General features: G+C 43.8%; 1 protein-coding gene across 6 annotated transcripts in view; it reads right to left on the bottom strand.

Annotated features, from left to right (window-relative positions):
• The window catches only part of JMY (junction mediating and regulatory protein, p53 cofactor), a 43,800-nt gene extending 27,222 nt beyond the window's left edge, over positions 1-16,578 (bottom strand). For 5 of the 6 annotated variants that reach the window (XR_013394690.1, XR_013394689.1, XR_013394692.1 and 2 more), the window contains exons 1-2: positions 14,976-16,578; positions 3,033-3,206 (exon numbers count right to left, since the gene is read on the bottom strand). Coding sequence is in view for 2 of the 6 variants with exons in the window: in XM_028748403.2 (XP_028604236.2) it covers positions 3,033-3,206; positions 14,976-15,953 (1,152 nt within the window). In the remaining 4 variants the exon portion in view is untranslated. The remainder of the gene's footprint in view (positions 1-3,032; positions 3,207-14,975) is intronic. The other variant, XM_077936314.1, reaches the window with a different exon arrangement.
• Positions 16,579-20,896: the final 4,318 nt, after the last annotated feature.

Below are 20,896 nucleotides of genomic sequence, written 5' to 3'. Positions count from 1 at the left end.
AACTTGGGCTGTTTTTCCTCACAAATGAAAATGATTAGCATGTTACTATGGATAACATGCCGTTCATATATTAAAAGCGTATTTTGGCATATCTCCCAATCTCTACCCCTTAAATGATCTAACTGATTTGGTTTGAAGAGATTTATAAAAAGGCATATTAGGAAAGCAATCTTGCTCATTAAACACAATTATACCCTGTGTTTCCTATCCTTAGAACACTATAAAAATGTTAAGAGTGCCTAAATTTTTAACTATTCCTTGTACAAAGGACAAGAGCAAAATGAAACATCAACTTATCTTTGCTTTAACAAAGGTTTTATTACACTGGTAGGTGAATTCGCGCTACGAAAAATTTGATTGGCTGGTTCACAAAGTACATCCACGGAACTGTCTTTTAAAGGATATTAGTATTGTTTCAGGATTTTCTATATGAAATGTGCTTGCATGACTATTAAAATTTAAATCCAACTTCTAAAATGGACTCTGGTGTCTCCTACATGATTCCAGTCTTTGTTCAAAGAAAGAGGCAACTGCGGGAAAATACTTTGAAACATGTAGGCCAGTGGTTTTCAACCAGTGTGCCCTGAATGATAGTCAGGGGTGCCATGGGCAGCACCAGCCTCTTAACCTCTTTCCTTCTCTCCCTCTTCTGATGCCCTCCTGCGTCTCTGCCTCCCAAAGGCTTGCACGACTGTTTACTGCAGCAGCCCTGGCTGCAAGCTCCCTAGGCAAATGGTGCCTCTGGGGCTGGCCAGGCCCCTGTGGGGCAATGTGAGGAGGCACCTCTCTTTGGGGCGGGGGGGGGGGCTCAAAGACCAGGGGTGGCAGCTGCGGCTGCTCAAAGAACACCCAAGGAGAGGGAAGAGGAGAGGAGGCTGAAGGAACACTCCAAATTGGAGGGTGTTCAAAAAAGGGTGAGAGGCTGCTAGCGCTGCAAGCAAGGGGTGACATAACTGGGTTCCTGAGTCCCACAGGGGTGCCGCAGAAAGAATGTAGTTGTTCAAGGGAGCCGTAGACTCAAAAAGGTTGAAAACCTCTGATGTAGGTGATTAGCTACCAAAGCACAGTGCCCTCCAGATGTTGTTGGACTATTACCCCCATTAGCCACAGTCAGCGTGACCAGCAATTAGGAATGATGGGAGTTGTAGTCCAACATTTGGATAGCACTGTATTGGCTATCTCTGTGCTAAAGACTCAAAAACCATAGTTGAAAGGTAGAGCTAGAGGTGTGTTCCATCTGTCCCAGGCAAACTTTTTGAAAGATAACATAACCAAGCATACTGAAGAACAAATAACAGGCTCTGCTGAAGTGGAATCAACACTCAGACCCTGCTTGTGGGCTTTCCATAGGCATTTAGTTGACCACTGTGAGAACAGGGTGCTGTATGAGATGGGCCAATGGCCTGATCCTGTAGTGGCTGTATGCAAATGCAGACAGGTAGGGAGTGAAACATTTCCATATATCAAGAGTTCTCATATCTGAGGCAATGAGGGTAAACATAACTCAAATGAGAAAGAGGGGGGTACTTCACTGCTCAGTCCCTTGCCCTGCCTTGCATAAGTCTTTGCTCTAAACAGGCACCTACAGCATGAAGCTTCTTGTGTCAAGGCGCTCAGGGGTACACTCAGAATGACATTAGGACAAAGCACTTCAGTAACACCTCAGGTGGTTAATGCTTCATTATAAGAAGAGTGGTCCCTGCCACCTTGTAGGAAGCAGTCATTAGATCAACTCTAACAACATCAGAAGCCCTCCTTCGATGCAGACTATTGTAACAACTATAAATATCAACAACTATCAGCCAGTCACAAGTTTTCCCTTTGGGGGATATTTGGGGATTCCACAGGTGGTAGAGCAGAGCTTTCCAAACTCTGTTGCAACACATTAGTGTGTCGGCTGCAGTGTGTAGGTGTGTCATGCGAACGCTTCCCGCACTACTCCGGGGACTGGAAAGGGGTTAGTTTAACCTCTGGTTTGCTAGTAAAACTGAATTAATGTGTCATGAAATGATGCATGTCTAAAAAGTGTGTCACCAACATAAAAAGTTTGGAAAGCTCTGTGGTAGAGGATCAATTTTAGCTTTTATGACCACCATTAACTATCTGGACCCATTCTGATTTGGCACCCAAACACAACTATATTTTTACACAGCAGGTCAGTGGCTTTTTATTCTTCAAGACTTCTAGTCACTGGCCTGTGGTTCTGCCATTTTCAGATGTTCACCTGACTTTTAAGGTAAAGGTAAAGGTACCCCTGCCCGTACGGGCCAGTCTTGCCAGACTCTAGGGTTGTGCGCTCATCTCACTCTATAGGCCGGGAGCCAGTGCTGTCCGCAGACACTTCCGGGTCATGTGGCCAGCGTGACATCGCTGCTCTGGCGAGCCAGAGCCGCACACGGAAACACCGTTTACCTTCCCGCTAGTAAGCGGTCCCTATTTATCTACTTGCACCCGGGGGTGCTTTCGAACTGCTAGGTTGGCAGGCGCTGGGACCGAACGACAGGAGCGCACCCTGCCGCAGGGATTCGAACCACCGACCTTTCGATCAGCAAGTCCTAGGTGCTGAGGCTTTAACCCACAGCGCCACCTGCGTCCCTGACTTTTACTAGATCTCTATTCTGCTGCATATGGCTGCTGCCACCTGTACTGTTTTTATTGTTTTAACTGGGCCCACTTTTATTCTAAGTCACTCTGGATATTTTAACAGGAAAGCAGCACAGAATTTAGATCAATCAATAAAAGCAATAAAAATACGGAATTCCAAATAAAAATTCCAAACTCTCCAAATTCATGCCCTAATTATAGATCAGATAGATAAGACAGGCAGAACATACAAGTAAATACAGAACTCAAACTTTCAAGAATTTCAAACAGAACCATCACAAGGTGATTTGAAAATGACCAAAATTTCTAAAAGACAAAAACAGATTATGCATAAACACATGTAACACCTTTTAAGATTTATATACATTTTATCTTCTTTGTTATTTTTCAAAATAAATTTAAATTATACGATTTATGTTAATGTGTACCTTTATCTGCTGTCTTCTGAGCATTGCAAGCTCCCTCATATCTCGGAATGGCTGCAGCAAGTACTGATAAAGTTCTGTAGTTGCTTCAGCAAGAATGCTATATGCTTCATCTTCCATTTGATATAGTTCAAGCAGCTCCACCATGCTTTCGGTATTCTTGTGTTTCTCTAGGAGCTAAGTAAAGAGAAATAATAATACATCAAAGCATAAACACATTTTCCTGCTATCAAAATGCAACCAGATATAATGACTAATGTTTTCAAGTTTTGTATTCTGATACCTTGGTGAATAGCACCAGTATCACTTAATCCTACTTTCTCTCTTTTGCATAAATTTATAAAACTAAAAAAAGGGTTAACAGGGCAATCCAACTTAAAAGTAAGCCAGACTGAATTCAATGAGGCTAGATAAGTGTGGTTAGGATTGCAATCTAAAATATCTGATCTCCAATTTTATGTCAAGCATGTAGGAAGTACACAGCGTTAGGAAGGCATTCGAAATCATGGTCTAACAGAATTAGAGGAGTCTGAAACAAGCAAATCTCTGGCTGGGCTCAGGCTGGGATACAGCGCCTGAAGTCCCTCATCCTGTCCAAGTCAAAAAATAAGCTGGCATAAGCCCCCTAAAAGGGGTCTGGTGGCACAAGGGGAGACTTACTCCTATTCCAAACACTTTCCACTCAGTTGTGACCTAGCAACCCAGTGGAAGTTACAATGGCAAAAAGGGTAGAGTAAGTCATATTTTACTTTAAAGGCTTTGTTCCCCTCTGCCAGGCTTGGGCTGGCTCAGCCAGCAGTAGCTTCACTCCTAAATGGTTTCTGAAATAGGGGTAAGTTACACCAGCATAATTTATCCCAATGTAAATTACACTGGCTTCCTTTGGACTGTTATGCCCGTATATTACTTACAATTATATCTTTAAGATTTTTTTTTTTTTTTGTCATTTAGCAAAAGACATACCATTAGGGACATGGGTTGCTCGGTCCCTGCTCCTGCCAACCTAGCAGTTCAAAAGCATGAAGTGCAAGTAGATAAATAAGTACCGCTCCGGCAGGAAGGTAAACGGCGTTTCCGTGCACTGCTCTGGTTCGCCAGAAGCGGCTTAGTCATGCTGGCCACATGACCCAGAAGCTGTACGCCGGCTCCCTCGGCCAATAAAGCGAGATGAGTGCCACAACCCCAGAGTCGGCCACGACTGGACCTAATGGTCAGGGGTCCCTTTACCTTTTATACCATTTCTACATTGCACTAAGTTTTTTGTTCTTTCTGTAGTAGTAGTAATAATAATAATAATAATAATAATAATAATAATAATAATAATCCATCCTGCTTTAGAAACCTCTGCAAACTAATTTTATGTAGAAGTATATAATATCTGTTCCGCATCATTTCTATGTTCTCTACAATTTTATGATGAAATCTTCCTAAAGCAGGAAACCTAGTTTGATAGAGAAGTAGAAACTAAGAAAGCCAATTTGTTTTTCTAAACTGTCCAGAGCTTGAAGATGTATAGTTTGTCTGTAAATATTTAAGATGTTGAAATATCTCACTGCTAAACAAGCAGTAAAATATAAAAATACATAGCACGATCTACTCCCAAGAAGGTACAGCTGCCCATGCACAGGGGGGCTGCCACAAATCTTAACAGAGTGCGCTGTTCGCACTCCCATCACCTTGTGGGTGCGGACAGATTTGCCACACGAAGTACACTAAACATGAGTAATTTGTACCAGGCAAGGAGCTGTGGGAGTGGGACAGAAGCCCCCCCATTCCCAGTAATGGCTTGGCAGATTGCAATGTGGAGGAGGGGAAGAAGCAGGGAACTGGGCTCCACTGAGTCCCATGCTGACCTTTTTGTGCACCTGCAGCTGTGCTCATGAAGAGGTGGATCATACTTTTAGATTAGAATCAGGAAGAAAATTGAAAGCACATTTCCCAACTTCCCAAGAATCCCAGGAACTGTAGTTCTGTGAACTGTTAGTGGTACGTATATTACAGCTACCAGGATTTCTTTTTGTGGGGGCAGAAGGCTTTAAATGTATGCAGCCCCAGTTTTTCAGAGGCCAGGTCTACCCAGCTCAGTAGACTCTGCATCCAGGCCTCTCAATCAGGAGATGTACTACAGCAGATATTCTCCAACACTATGTAAGCGAGTATATACTGTACCGCTTAGGTCCTTGAATGCAAAGTATGCCCAAAATCCTGCTCAGTCAAAGGACAAGAGCTCTTTATCTTTGTTCCTCCATATCCTTGTTCTTATCTTTGAATCAAGTGACTCAAACAACAAAGAATAGTGCAAACCATATTCTAAAACCCTGAACAGGAAACAGCTGATCAGAGAATTTAACTGCCCTTACTAAGAAATGCATAGTTCATATCAAGACAAAACTGGAATACAACTTCTCATGCTGTTTTATCTACCAATTGAAGTATAAAAACTCTATAAGGCTATGCCTTGATGTTACTTATTTAAAAGTAAAGTGGAAAGTGTAGGTATAAGGGGAAAACAATGTCCATGCCCCTGGCTGCTTTTTAATGGTTTTACAATATGTAATCAATATACAGAACTTAAAGAACTTTCATAAATGCTTACAGTGAAAATCTTTTCTGGACAGTCATTAAGCTAAATGATGCCAAGATAAGCATCTGATGGAATTAGAATATATATTCCAAGATAAAAGATGCAAGAAGATACTTGCATTTATTATTTGCACAATATTTCTTTTATATTCTTCAAAGAAATCTCAATTAAACTAAGGCTTCAACTGACAGAACTGCCTGGCTAGCTCTGCTCACACAGCAGGGCTTTTGTCTTTTGGCTCCTCCCTGAAGCAGAAGTATCCAACATCTTATGACATACTACTTGTGAAATTAAGTAGAGTTTATAAACAGCTTGCAATGTGGTGTAAAGGTAGAGGGAAATTGGGACAAGGGAGTGGGAATTAGGCAAAAGTGTACTGTGTACACAAACCCTCCACAGTTGTACCCACTGAATAAAGTAAATTGTTACACCAGCAAGTTATGGCATTAGCCTATTATATGCTGCAGTACCAAGTTTTAAAACGAAAGACAAGGCATAAAGAACTTCTCTAAAATATGCAAGGCAAATTTGTCAGACCAGCACACATTTTGTTTAATATGACATCTGTCTGACCCACATGGCAGCAACACTCCTGAGACATTATTCATTACTTTTTATCCCATCCATCATCCATCCCTCCATGGAACTTAAGAGTGGCTTTCTACCCTCACAAAAATCAAAGCAGAGGAACAGAGACATGTCTGAGGCTACACTGTAAGTTTAATACCTGAATAAATATTTTAACCTGGATTTTATACGTTCCAACCCTACTTATTACCCACTTAACATATTCGCCACTTGATTTGACCACCTTGCCTAGGTAGACAGAATGTAGATTATACTAAGCTGTCAAATACTCTATTATATTACTATTTGTAAATATCAATTATTTTTCACCAGTAGCAAAAAGTAGACATACAGTGCTCTTGGTTTAAGAACAGCTTAGTTTATGAACAACTTAGATTAAGAACGCTGCAAACCTGGAAGTAGGTGTTTTGGTTTGTGAACTTTGCCTTGGAAGAACATGTTCTGCTTGCTGTTGGGTACCCTGCTGCTATGGGAAAGCAAACCTTGGTTTAAGAACGCTTTGGTTTAAGAACAGACTTCCGGAAAAGATTAAGTTTGTAAACCAAGGTACTACTGTATATGATAACTAAAACTGTGAGATCACAAACTTGCATCACAAAATAAAGCAAGGGATGTACACACTTAAACCATACCCCGTAACCCTCCAGATCAGAGCTATCCCACTTCTGACAGCACAGCTGGATATGATGCAAGAAATTTTCCTCCCTTTGATTTCCAATGAGGGGGGTATTAAAAATCCCCACTAAATTGAGGACCACCAAACATGGGATATAATGTTAGCACCAAATCACAGCACACCAAACCTCCAACAGGAAGACCATAATTCAAATAAGACATATGACACGGAGTACAACTCTCTGTCCCTGTGTTACAATATTTAGAGCTGCAAAGGAGAACTTTGCACAAAACTGTCCTCAGAATATTCTGGGACATTATTAACACTTCTCTACCTAGAACCTTGAGAAGTACTCCTGCCTCAGGACTCTCTCGACACAAACAGCCAACACCCCACTCCACAACTAGGACTGCTAGGCTAAGCAGAAGTATAACTTCAGAATCCTCTCCCTTGTCTTCTACCTACCCCTTTTGCCATACAGTGGTACCTTGGGTTAAGAACTTAATTCATTCTGGAGATCCGTTCTTAACCTGAAACTGTTCTTAACCTGAAGCACCACTTTAGCTAATGGGGCCTCCCACTGCCGCCACACGATTTCTGTTCTCATCCTGAAGCAAAGTTCTTAACCTGAGGTACTGTTTCTGGGTTAGCGGAGTCTGTAACCTGAAGCGTCTGTAACCTGAGGTAACACTGTATATGAATATCAAATATTGTCTGAAATGTACTGCTCTAATGCTGTTCCCTATTATCAACAGCAGGAAGCAGTGTCTTTCAAGCAGAGGAGAGGCACTTATTCCCATACAGTTAAGCTCCCAGTTGGCAAAGGCCAGGCACTCTGTCCCCAACCGTCACCGCTGCTGGCCAAATACTCATCAGCAGTTTTGCTTTAGAGGAACAACTGCATGCATGTTCTGGATTCCACTGCAACCCCCAAGGGATGGATACACGGTAGATACAGAGATATGTAGATAAACACACACACACACACACACACACACACACACACACACACAGTCACTGCATTCCTCTCCTTCCCACATGAGAGAGGGGAGCCTGAGGCATAAGTGCTGTCTAAACATACAGGTGGCACCACTCCCTCTGCTCCCACCCACGTACAGCCACTGAGTATCTAGATTCAGGAACGATGAGCGCCGGCTGAGGTCTATTGCTCATTCTCCCTGTCTCTCCCTTTGTTCTTCACAATCTCCCCCACAGCTACAGGATGAATTTTACACCCTGTTCTATGCAGGTCCCAAACGAGATCTACACCATGACCAACAACAGTGACCAGGATGTTCCAGTTATTCCTCCTCCAGTTATTCCTCCTATATCTTAGCAAGCTCAATGAGCGACCGTCATGCAACAGGCAAAGTTGTTCCTACCAATGGCGTTCCTGAGATAGCTCAGGTGGTAGAGCCTAGTAGCATGCTTAACCTCAGGGTCATGGATTCAAGCTCCACGTTGCAAAAGATTCCTGTGTTGCATGGGGTTGGATTAGATGACCCTCATGGTCCCTTCCAACGGTACGATTCTAAGCATAGGACTGATGCTGGTGCCATGAGTGACACTGAACCTAATATGATGCTATCTGTTCAGCCACTGTCCAAGGCACAAAAAACTTGCAAGGGTGACTGATAGACATGCGTCTCTTCAGAGTACATTTCATCCTGGATAAAAAGGCATTGACTTTGCACAAATTTTTATCTTGTAACAAATATTAGGTGGCATTCTTAAACATTTTTCCACAAAAACACATATCCAAAAACTTACTGTTTACAATTCCAAACTTACAAATGGATTTCAGCAGCCCTGCTTGCAAAAGAAAATCCCAAAAAAAGATTACTAGCTCGAATAATTACTCTTTTACTGTATTTTTTAAAATGCCACTCCTCGGTGAGGAGTTTACTTTCATAGTTAGTGTTATGGATGCTCAATTAAGAAAAAGCTGCAGTCAGAAACCTTAGTATTTTTAAAAACATGGCCAACATTGTCAACAATAAAAGGGAAAAATGCAGCTAATAGGGTCAGGATGTCCAAGGCTGAAATTGTACATAATATTGGGGCATTTTGTTTTGTTTGAATGACAGTTCATTCTTTCTTTAAAGAAATAAAGTCACTTATCTACAAGAAGACATGTAGGTGTTAGAAATGGAAGGTCATACATACTGTAATAAATAAATTTTAGAGTAAAACTGGGTGAGCAACATTAATCCCTAGCCTACAATACTATTTTCTGGCCAAAGTCACTACCCTCACTACCACCACTAGGCAGGCCTGTGCAACACTTGTCTGAGGCCCAGGACGGGAGTCTAGTTAGAATAAAGCTATAAACTCAAACAAAAAAGCAACCAGTCCCTGGTGGGGTTCCCTGACCAGCTTAGCCGTCTGAGGCCCAAGGCAAGTGTATCCAGCTGCCCTGCTCCTCTGCATGGACCTGCCACTAGGCCCATAACCACTGACACACACACACACACACACACACACACACACACACACACATATGAAGGATGATTCTCCATGTCATGGGAGCAGTTGTAACAAGCCAGAGCCTAAATCTAGGCTCTTGTGTCAGCAGCGGCTGACGACATCTTGGAAAAACTCAATAATCATTGGAATGAAAAATTATGGAATACTATTAAAAGAGAATCTATGTTTATCCCAGAAAAGGGTTCAAGCAGTAACACTTTATAGCAAGAGAATTATTTAGATTAAAAGGACACGAAGTGCAAGAACTATAGAAACCCAGCCAGATTGGCAGGGTATAAATAACGAATTATTATTAATTATTAATTATTATTATTATTATTAAGGTAAAGGTAAAGGGACCCCTGACCATTAGGTCCAGTCGTGGCCGACTCTGGGGTTGCGGCGCTCATCTCGCTTTATTGGCCGAGGGAGCCGGCGTACAGCTTCCGGGTCATGTGGCCAGCATGACTAGGCTGCTTCTGAAGAACCAGAGCAGTGCACGGAAACGCCGTTTACCTTCCCACCAGAGTGGTACCTATTTATCTACTTGCACTTTGACGTGCTTTCGAACTGCTAGGTTGGCAGGAGCAGGGACCGAACAACAGGAGCTCACCCCGTCGCAGGGATTCAAACCACTGACCTCCTGATCCGCAAGTCCTAGGCTCAGTGGTTTAACCCACAGCGCCACCCGTGCCCCTTATTTATAATAATAATAATTATTATTACATCAGCTATTAATAAATCTCTTCATCTTCTTAGAAGTATACTGTTCTAAACTCAACACAAATGTTTTGTGAGAACAGGCTTGCTTTATCAGATCTAGGCACCCATAGCCTAACACATCTTCTAACAGAAGCTATTCTTATGTGTCTGGGAAGCTCACATGCAAAGTACAATAAGAATAACCACCCCCTATTATTTTTCTCTATGTGGTAATTAGCAGTTTGCTCCTTTTGAATACTGTGATTCCATATAGATGTCAAAACAACTGGTAAGAGGTAACCTTCATTAATTTTGAAAGATATCTAAGCCTTAATGCATACATTATGACAACTATGGAGATGCCACCAAAAATGCCAACCCCATTAGTGAGTTCTGGATAACATTTTGAAGTACTCAATATGTGGAATGCCACCATAGCACTGAGAGTCTCCACATCTGTACCAAAAGCCACCAGTTACATGGTATGAGGGCATGGAGAATCACATGACGGTAGCACCCCACATGATGCACATGGAAGTTTCATTGCTTCTGAAAAAACTACTCTTTTAACTTACACAGAACTGATAATTTATGACAGATAAGGTTGGAGTAGTAGACTATTACAACCTAAGATCAGTTTAAAACATTTCAGATGGAGATAAGCAGTAAGCAAAGCATTTCAAGGCCTACCACCCACACACAACACATGCCACAGTCTTTACCAATTCGGATTCTAGATTACTCTGGGCTTAATTGAGCAGAAGTTTTATCTTTTCTAAAGTGCAAATGCAGTCATTAATGCCCATTCAAATTACTGATCCTCTAATAAAGTATTTTAATAAAGATAAAGCATTACAGTTGTTATAGAAAATAAAATGACTGCTCCTCACTTACTTATTACATTGTGATTAAAGCTGCAGAAGGATAGATAAGGATGAAAAGCCTGGAGTTACATTTACTAGGTTTTTTTAACAGCACCTTGATCTACAATAGTATACAAATTTATACCTATTGAGAACAATGGGACTTACTGCTGAGTAGACATGTATGGGCTTGAACTGTAAAAATCACAGGTAGAGGAAATCACTTGGCTACTGAGCTGTCCATCTTGATCCCTTGGGCATGTATAGTAGGGGAAGATGGGGCTCGACAACCTGGGAAGGTAGGGGAAGGAAAACTCTGATCCTAAACCTCTGCTGCCTTGCGCATTCATGACAAAGGCTTTGGGAGTAAACCCCAATGAAAAATCTGTAACTGACCCTTGTGCGACATTTTTTGGGAGGAAAAAAAAGACTAAGGAATAAACCCTACACAAATCTGGAGTAGAATACAGTTGGATGGCACCTTGTATGCCTCCTTCCAGCAACTCCTGCAGTAAAGCTGGTGGCAAATGTATTGCTGTGCTTTCCTTTGGACCACATCAGCAAGGCCAAGAGGGAGGATTTGTCATCTGGGCAGCCAAAGACCTCTCCATACACACTGCCCAGGCTTGTGCCCCAAAGAGGTCACTTCGGTGCTTGTGAACACAGCGAAAACCATGTGGGAGGCAGCAGTTATGAGTTACCAGTCTCTGCAGCCACAGAGGGCACTGTGATTTTCCAGTGGTTTGACTTCATAGTGAAGAATTTAAGCAAATGATGCTTTCTTTTTAAACATAAATCTCCTGTGTGGGAAGATAGACCAGAATTCCGCTCCCTTTGTGTGATTGGCCTTTTTTAAAAAAATTACTATACTTCCTTTTAGCACAAATCATAGCCATTCTTTTATTTTCATGCCTTGAAGAACATTTACGGTGAAGTTCTCATATTTTATTTGTTTATAATTTTGAGCTTTCCAACCTGGATTCTAATGCACTGCCTCATTTAAAAGCATTGCATACGGTAATTTAGAAAGATTTAGAATTTTACAAATAAATCTAGTACTGTACTGATCAGAACAAGTTTTAAATGTTGCAGAGTTAAACTAAATGATATATTAACCAACTGAACAAAAGACTGGCAGTGTTAGCACTCTAAAACAATAAGAATTTTGTTCAAACAAGTTGAGTCATACATACAGTAGAATCTGTCGGTTAGAAAGAGTTTTAGCATAAGTCTAATAACATCACACATTTTTGAATATCTTTGTTTTCTGTAATGTTCTTCATTTGTTTTATGCTAATAAAATATTATCTTCATTATTTATTAAATTTGTACAATGCCCTTCATCAAAAGATCACAGGGCAGTTTACAATATATCATTTTATGAACAATGTCAACTTTTATAGTTTCCCTTTGAAACCAAGACCACATTTTCCTGAAAGTTCTCCTAGCTTTTTAATCACACAAATGCCAGAATCCAGTATCTCTATCTGCATCTCTAGTCTTTTGAAAGCTACTTTCAAAGTGCAGGTGGCAAAAGTAACGTGGAAGAAAATATATGTGAGCTTGGTTAGGTTCATATTTCAGGAAGAGAACAGAGTCTCATCCTGAAGTATGGAAAAGCACTGCATCAGAATTACACATTAATATTAAATGGCTGTCATCTATTGTTCCATTATCATGGAATAACTTAGCCAAATGAGATATGAGCTTCTTGTTTCAAAGAAAGCCACTATCAAGCGTGTAACAGACAGTAGAAACCTGAGAGCCAAAGGACAGAGAGCTACCTAAATGATCTTCTTTCTTAAATATGAAGCACATTTTAATTAAAGATGGGTCAATTTACACCACATACATACACTAACAGAGATACTGACACCAGATATGGATTAATATTCACTGGATTAAATTAATTGAGTCACCAAGAGAGCTGCCTTGCAATTAAACACAATATCTTACCCAGTTGGATCATATCTACACTACAGGTTGTGGTGGGTGGCACTGTGGCCTAAACCACTGAGCCTCTTGGGCTTGCCGATAAGAAGGTCAGCGGTTCGAATCCCCACACTGCTCTGTCCCAGCTCCTGCCAACCTATCAGTTCGAAAGCACACCCGTGCAAGTAGATAAACAGGTACTGATGCAGCGGGAAGGTAAACAGCGTTTCCATGCGCTCTGGTTCCCATCACGGTGTTCTGTTCCACCAGAAGCGGTTTAGTCATGCTGACCACATGACCTGGAAAGCTGTCTGTGGACAAACATCGGCTCTCTTGGCCTGAAAGCGAGATGAGCGCCGCAACCCCATAGTCACATTTGACTGGACTTAACTGTCCAGGAGTCCTTTACCTTTTTCTACACTACAGGTTACTTCACATTATTTTGGAAAGTTCCACACATTTGCCTTTGGTTCTTAGCATCTCACCTATTCATGTATCTGCCTCACATTTTCTCTGTCTCCATAATGCATTTGTCCCACAGAACTACAATAGAGGAACTGAAATTTTACTGAAGTCGCTTGCTTGTTACTACGGGTGGTAACAATTATTCTTTCCTAGCTTTCAGTATCAAAGTTTTTAGGCACTTAGGCAACCAGGTGTCTTCCACCATCCTTTTTTAAAAAAAATGTCAGAAGTGAAGTTTTGCATATATTCATGCCAAAAGAATATACCTGTGGCAACTCTGTTTTGAGAAGCTGAACAGTTGTACATGGCCCTAAAAACCAAAAAAGAAAGAGGAAACACAGAAGGCATTGAATTTTAACATAAACTAGTAACTATTCATTACCCTGGCAACAGCATTCCCAGGTCAACTAGGTAAATGTAAAATGAACACCAATTAACACTAAATTACAAATACAACAGATTTTCACTAAAGTTAGCAGCCTTCAATCCATGCAGATTATTAAAAAAATATATTAAATGAATCAAATCACACTTTTCTAAAAATAACCACAACCAGCATTTCCTACAAATGCCACCATACAGGCATATAATCATCAGAACTCTGAAGCAGCCAAGTCAATGGCTCTAGAATCACATTTAATTCAAGCCAAGCATGGCCTTCACATCATGCTGCAAAGTTTCACTTGACAAGCATGTTGGGCAAACAAGAGTAATTAGTTACTTGGGAAATGAGTGAGACTATTTTTGGTCCTTACCCAACCTCTTATTCCAAATACTGTAAATATATATCTTCATGAAAACCACAACTAGACAGACTCGTGAGGTATTCACACAATAGGATAACAAAGATCACACTCAGAGTTGAAATACTGTGGGCAAAATGTTGGTCCTCTGCTTCAAAACTGACAATGTTGGAAACATCATTCACTAATTATCTTCCTCATTAAGTTCACTAATAATATGATTTCATCATAAATGGAAATATATAAAAAATTCAGTATCTGTTGCAAAATGATGCATGTAATTTTTGCCCAATTAAAAAAAATACGAAGTATTGTTTGATGTATCCACCACCAACTATAAATAAAAAATGCACAAGGTGAATGGAAGATATTGACTCACACTGATGCTGATCTTAGATGTAAATCTGACAGGACAATTTAGTTCTGACTGATTTTATTACAATCCATTTCCTTGTATTAGGAATAGTGTCTAGCTAGCAGAATAACTGGCAAACATATCCAAGTACCAGAGTAAACATGGTCAAGTACAGTACCCACCCACCCCACTGACCCAGCCAGTTAAAATAAAAACATATGGCTCCTCCTTAAAAAGTCAAGATACCAGTAAGTACTGTATAAGAATACACCAGTTTTGGAAAGATACAAAAAGGGCCTTAGATACAGAAAGCCAGATCCTCTGGAAGTTTACTTGGAAGCACATGTGACTGGCTATAGATTAGATAGATAGATAGATAGATAGATAGATAGATAATGCACTGGATTCAGCCTTTAGCATCTTTCTGCCCTTCTCCGAAGTCTTATTTCCCCCCATAAAGACTTTACATGAAAATATAGTCAGGTCAGCAGCAGAGTTGGAGGCAGAAATCCAACGAAAGCTTATACTGAGAGTAAGTTGCATGGGGCCCAGGGGAAATTGCTTCCAGGTAAGCATGTTCAGGATCGGGCTAAAGGGATTTCTATTTTATCAGCACTGGGGACCTTCCTCACCTCCTGGATGCGCTTGCGGGCCCGCTGCAGCACTTCCTCGTAGCCCTTTTGCCGCAGCTCGCTCAGGCTCTCGTAATACTCCTCCGGGTCGTCCGTTTCGGTGAAGAGTACCTGGGAGAGGATCTTCCACCCGCAGGTGTCCAGGCAGTGGCCCAGGTAGACCTGCAGCCGGCAGCACAAAGTGTCCATCTCCTCCTCCGACATCTCCGGAGCTCCGAAGAGGACCGTCCACATGCCCGACGGCTCCTCGGGAAGGACCGGCAAGCAGGGCTCCAGCTCGGAGCTCACCGAGCACAGCAGCTGGTGCACGGCCCGCAGGTCCTGGAAAGAGAAGAGGCCGGCCCAGCTGCACTCCTCGCCCGACGGCGCCTCGGTCTCCGCGGAAGGCGGCTGCGGGGCCGCTGCAGGCCCGGCGAGCGGGGACGGCAGCAGGAAAGCGGCTCCTCCCGCAGGCTCGTCTTTCCCCAGCTCCAGCACCTCGATGTCCTCGGCCGCGCAGGCCGCGGGGCTGAGCGGCGCCTTCGCAGCAGGCTGAGGCCTCCGGGCAGGGCTGCTCCGCGCCCGGGCCGGGCTCCTCTGCGGCGGCGGCGCCTCTGCCACTCGGCTGCCGGGGCTCCTAGGCAACGGCTCGGCCCGGGCGGGAGAAACCGGCGAGCTCCTGGCTTGGCCAGGCTCGGCGCTGCTCCAGGCCGGGCTGCTCCTGCGGACGGTGGGGCTCCCAGGCACCTTGGAGGAAGAGGCGCAGGCGGTGGCGGCTCGCTGGTGCTCGAGGCCGGGGCTCCCCCCGCGGCGGATCTCCCTGGAGCCGCTGCGCTGCCTCTGCGCCGTCCGGTTGTGGCAGGTGATGGCGAACTTGCCCTCGATCTCATTCCAGGCCACGATGAAGACGAACTTGTGCTTCTCCCGTTCGTGGAAGGCGTGAGGCCTCACGGCCACCCAGTCCGCCTCCAGGGTCTCCTCCAAGGCGAAGGTGCTCATGGTGGCCGGGGGGGCAGCCGCTGCCCGCCGCCGCCCGGCTCCCTTGCTTCCTCACGACCACCAAACCGGGACCAGGGCGCTCAAGTCACTGCCCAACAGCCTCAGCCATTTTAGCGGCGGCGGCGGGCAGGGAGGGAGGGAATGTGAAGGGAAGGATGCGCTACTGGCGGGGCCGGGTGGGATGCGAGGGGAAGGGACGACGAGGGGGATAGGCTAAGAAGGCGCTAGAGAGTCGTCAGCAACTGCAGCTGCTGCCGCCGCGGCGCGCGCTCCCCTCGCGCTCTCCCGCTCGGCTTTGTTGTCATGAGCCTGGCGGCGGCGGCGGCTCCTCTTGCTGCTGCTGCTGCTGCTGCTGCTGCTTGCCTGCCGGAGACAATACGAGAGGCAAGTCAATACAGTCCCCTCACACAGGTACTTGAGGCGGTCACGTGGAGGCCCCGGATCTGTTTACAAGCCGCTGCGGCGGCGACGACAACGACGAGGAGGCGGCGGCAGCTGCGTTCCGGCTGCTCAGCTCTTGCCCCGCCTCCAGGACTCTCTTCTCTCCCCCTCACGACACACACATACACTGCGCCCCGGCGCAGACGGCGACTCCTCCTCTCCGACGCCAGCCCTGGGTGTGGGGAGGCGACGGAGCGGGGGGGGGGGGGAGGCTGCCGAAGCCGTTTGCACAGCCCTTCCCTCCCCCCTCCTGTTGTCTCCGGCCCGACCAGATTGCCTCCTTTCTCCAGTTTCTCCCTCTCCCGCCTGCCAGGAGCGCCTTCATTATCCCTCTCCCTCAAACAATGTTCCTATTATTCAAGCCACGCAGGCAGCGCACGTCAGGCTTAGCCTCCTGCTCCTCCCTCGCTGAGGGACTTGCACCGTACCCGAAAAGCACAATAACCTCACCGTCCTCCCAACAGAACAATACCCCTCGCCACGGCCCTTGTGCCTATGGAAAAGCAATGGCGATTGTGGACCTGGTGTGTGCGAATAAATATGGTAGCCCAGCTGCTGGAGGCTCTCCTGACAGCTGCATCTTACAACCGCTTGCGCCTCACGAGGACACGCCAGCTTTTGCTAGTATGAATGTTGACAGTGGGTGTGTTATTCGGAGGGGGGTGGTATTTTATTCATTGTAAATGTCTATACTGTATTCCTAAATTAAATTTATTTATTTCAAATGAGTCCTTGTTAATATCCAAACGCTTTGGGAAGGAGATGTGTGCAACAACACAAATGGGCATTCATGTGCTACTGGTCAGGTGGTCAGAAAGGACATCTCTGATTCCCCTGGAAATCAGGAGGACTTAATTTTGAGCTGGTTTAGTCTGTAGAAGCTGTTTGGTACTTCCAATGCCTATCTCTGATCCTGGAATATATTGTAGCAGCCACACCAATCTCCAAGCGGCGCAAGATTCCAGGGGCTCCAGGTGCTTACCCAGGTTTTGTGCTGCTTTTTGGAATGAGGCACAGCAGAGACTGTGATGTCTTTATAACACAGTGGTACCTCGGGTTACAAACACCTTGGGTTACAGACTTTGCTAACCCAGAAGTAGTACCTCTGGTTAAGAACTTTGCCCCAGGATGAGAACAGAAATCGCATGTCAGCGGTGCGGCAGCAGCAGGACGCCTCATTTGCTAAAGTGGTACCTCAGGTTAAGAACGGTTTCAGGTTAAGAACGGGCCTCCAGAATGAATTAAGTTCGTAACCAGTTGTACCACTGTATATGGTTTATTAACACAGGTATACAACCTGAGCCTACAAGGGAGGAGTTCACAGCATGGACACCCCAAAAGAGTCTTGTTTTTCCCACAGCTGCAGCCTTGGACTGAAACAGAAATCTTGAATGCCTTGAATCTAACCCATTAGCAAATTGGCAGCCGATACAATATTTTCAACACGTGTGTTGCATGTTGCTAGTAGGTTGCCCTGGAGAACAATCACACAGCAGTTTTCTGCACAAGCTGCAAGTGGTGTAGCATGGGTTGCCAGTGCCCGGGCAAGGCAAGTATGCTCTCCACCACCTGCCAGTAGACAGAACAAATGGGCAATAGCTTGGCAACCTACATGAGTGGCAGGCATAGTGCCCAGTGAGCACCGAGCACGGCAGAGAGCAGGTATATTTCTAAAGCCCATGTAGAGGGCACCCTAGCAACCAGCTGTTGCCAAATCCACTCCTCAGTCTGCCCATGCAAACATTGGGAGATTTTATGTGCAAGGGGGAAGGCACACTAATTTGTATTTAATTAATTAATTAATTAATTGATGATGATGATAAATTATTTATACCCCACCCATCTGACTGGGTTGCCCCAGCCACTCTGGATGGCTTTGAGCATATATAAAAACATAGTAAAACATTAAACCTTAAAAGCTTCCCTATACAGTGCTGCCTACAGATGTCTCCTAAAAGATATCATTACTAATTATTATAATGATTTATTATGACTATTTTCTTTCCTTTCCTTTTGAAATTTTGTACCCCAAGAATTTTGCACCCAGGGCCCCTGCCCCTCCTATGCTCTTACAAGCTGCAGCTTCCAGACCAAATTCAAGGGCAGCCCCAAATAAAGTGTATTACAATAATCAAGTCTATTAATTAATTTAGTTTCTAATGCATGCACCACTGTATCCAAGCAATCCCTGTCCAGGAGCAATTGTAGCTGGCACACCAGCCAAAGCTGGCAAAAGACTTTCAAATACATTGAAGACACCTGAGTAGTACCCCCCCCCCCAAGGAGTTCCCCTAAGCTATGCACCTGTTCTTTCAGAGGGAGTGAAACCCCATCCAAAGCAGGCAACAGACCATTTCCCCAGACCTGGCAGTCACTCACCCACAGGGCCTCCATTTTGCTAAACTTCAGCTTCAGTTTATTGGCTTTTATCCAGCCCATTACTGAGTTCAGGCAGTGGTTCAGGACTTGCTCAACACCTCCTGGTTCAGATGTTAGAGAAAAACAGAGCTGTGTGTCATCAGCATGTGTATAACACTGTGCTCCAAACAGACTACATACTGAGTTCCAAGCAGATGCCTTGGCTACTTAGCAGTCCAGGCTCTAATGCATAGTGTTATTAGTTGCAAGTATTAACAAAGCTCTCCCAGATACCGCCCTGCAGCTTATGCAACTGAAGCACATACAGTCTTTCTTTCTTTCTTTCTTTCTTTCTTTCTTTCTTTCTTTCTTTCTTTCTTGATTTATATCTCTCCTTTCTGGTGTATTTGCATTATTCAGAGCATCTTACAACAATGAAACTACCACTTCCCTAATAAAACAACCATATAAAACCAAGCAATATAAAAACCAGCTCAACAGATATTAAAACACGCTCAGCAGTTTAAAAGCCCTAAGCAGCGTTCACCATATGAAGACTCATCTGCCCGACAAGATAAAAGCTTGCTGGTCCTTGAAACATCACAAGATTATAAGACCATCTCCAGTTAAAGCAGCTGTCAATTGTAATCCTGTGTTTACACAGCAGTGGGTTATGCCCTAGTGCAGGGGTTGCCAACCTTTCTGGACCTAGGGACACATCTGGAATTTTGAAAAAGTGCCATGATTGCCAGTCACAAAATGGCTTCTGTGGGGATGTGTCATTGCAAATATAAATTTTAAAAAATGGCTACAGTGGGATAACACAAAATGACTGCTGTGAGGAGTAATGGCTGCCATATTTAAAACAGCATATTTCAGAGGGGGGTATTCAGTGTGGGAGAAGCTGAGCCAGTGCAAACAGGAACTGAGCAGGAAGACAAAAAAAAAAAAAAAGGATTTTTGAGGGGATATTGACATTTCATGGGCACCATAGCAGGTACTGATGGCCCCTGATGGTGTGCTTTCCAAGTGTTTTTGGAAATATAATTTTGCAAAACACCCAAAGGCTATTTTGAGGGTTGTTCCCAGATTCACTTATGCAAATATAAAAGGGAAAATGAGAATTAGTCCTGAGAATTACATTGGTAAGGAGAAATATAGTGAGTTTGCTTAATAAGGAGACTCCTGTCAACTGTGAATCATATAATAGCAGGTTATATTCTGGGATGTGGGTGGAGCTGTGGCCTAAACCACTGAGCCTCTTGGGCTTGCCAATCAGAAGGTCAGAGGTTCGAATCCGTGCAAGGGTGAGCTCCTGTTGCTCTGTCCCAGCTTCTGCCAACCTAGCAGTTCAAAAGCATACCAGCATGACCCGGAAAACTGTCTGTGGACAAAAGCTGACTCCCTTGGCATGAAGCAAGATGAGCAACGCACCCCATAGTCACTTTTGACTGGACTCAACTGTCCAGGGATCCTTTGCCTTTTTACCTAAGTTATATTTTAATGAAATGATGGAGAACCTCACTAGCCAATGAATCTTTACTTCCCTTTCCTACAGGAATAGACGTATCCCATTCCAACAATCATGTCCAGTTGTGTGCACAGATATTTGCCCTATAAAATAAATAGGAAAGACTGCATCAGGACACTCTAGATTATGGACCAATGCTATAATTTCACTAGAACAGAATACTTATTCCAAAAACAAAATTAAGTAATTTAGCAAGTAACCACAACTGGAAGCTGGTCCTCCAAACAGTAAATCAGGAACTGAGGGAAACGCCACAAACCACACAATATGTATTATGTAATAGCTGCTGGGTACATTTATTTTAAAATGGAAATGTAACTCATTCATAAAAGAAAGGATTGACCAAGGTTAACTATGAAAACATTACTCTAGCACTGGTTGGGACCCACTATCTGGTCATGGGTTTGGGTCTTATCCCTAACCTTTATCCAAGGTGGGTCATAACAGCAGTACCATCACCATACAAATATATGGTAAAAAAATTTAATAAATGGGTCCCAAAACACTAGGTGGGTCCTGAGTTTGAAAAGGTTGAACTTTACTACTCTAGTACAGTGGTACCTCGGGTTAAGAACTTAATTTGTTCTGGAGGTCCGTTCTTAACCTGAAACTG

This window comes from Podarcis muralis, chromosome 11, assembly GCF_964188315.1.
Source record: "Podarcis muralis chromosome 11, rPodMur119.hap1.1, whole genome shotgun sequence".
Taxonomy (NCBI): Eukaryota; Metazoa; Chordata; class Lepidosauria; order Squamata; family Lacertidae; genus Podarcis; species Podarcis muralis.
This window is presented reverse-complemented; position numbering and strand designations above follow the sequence as displayed.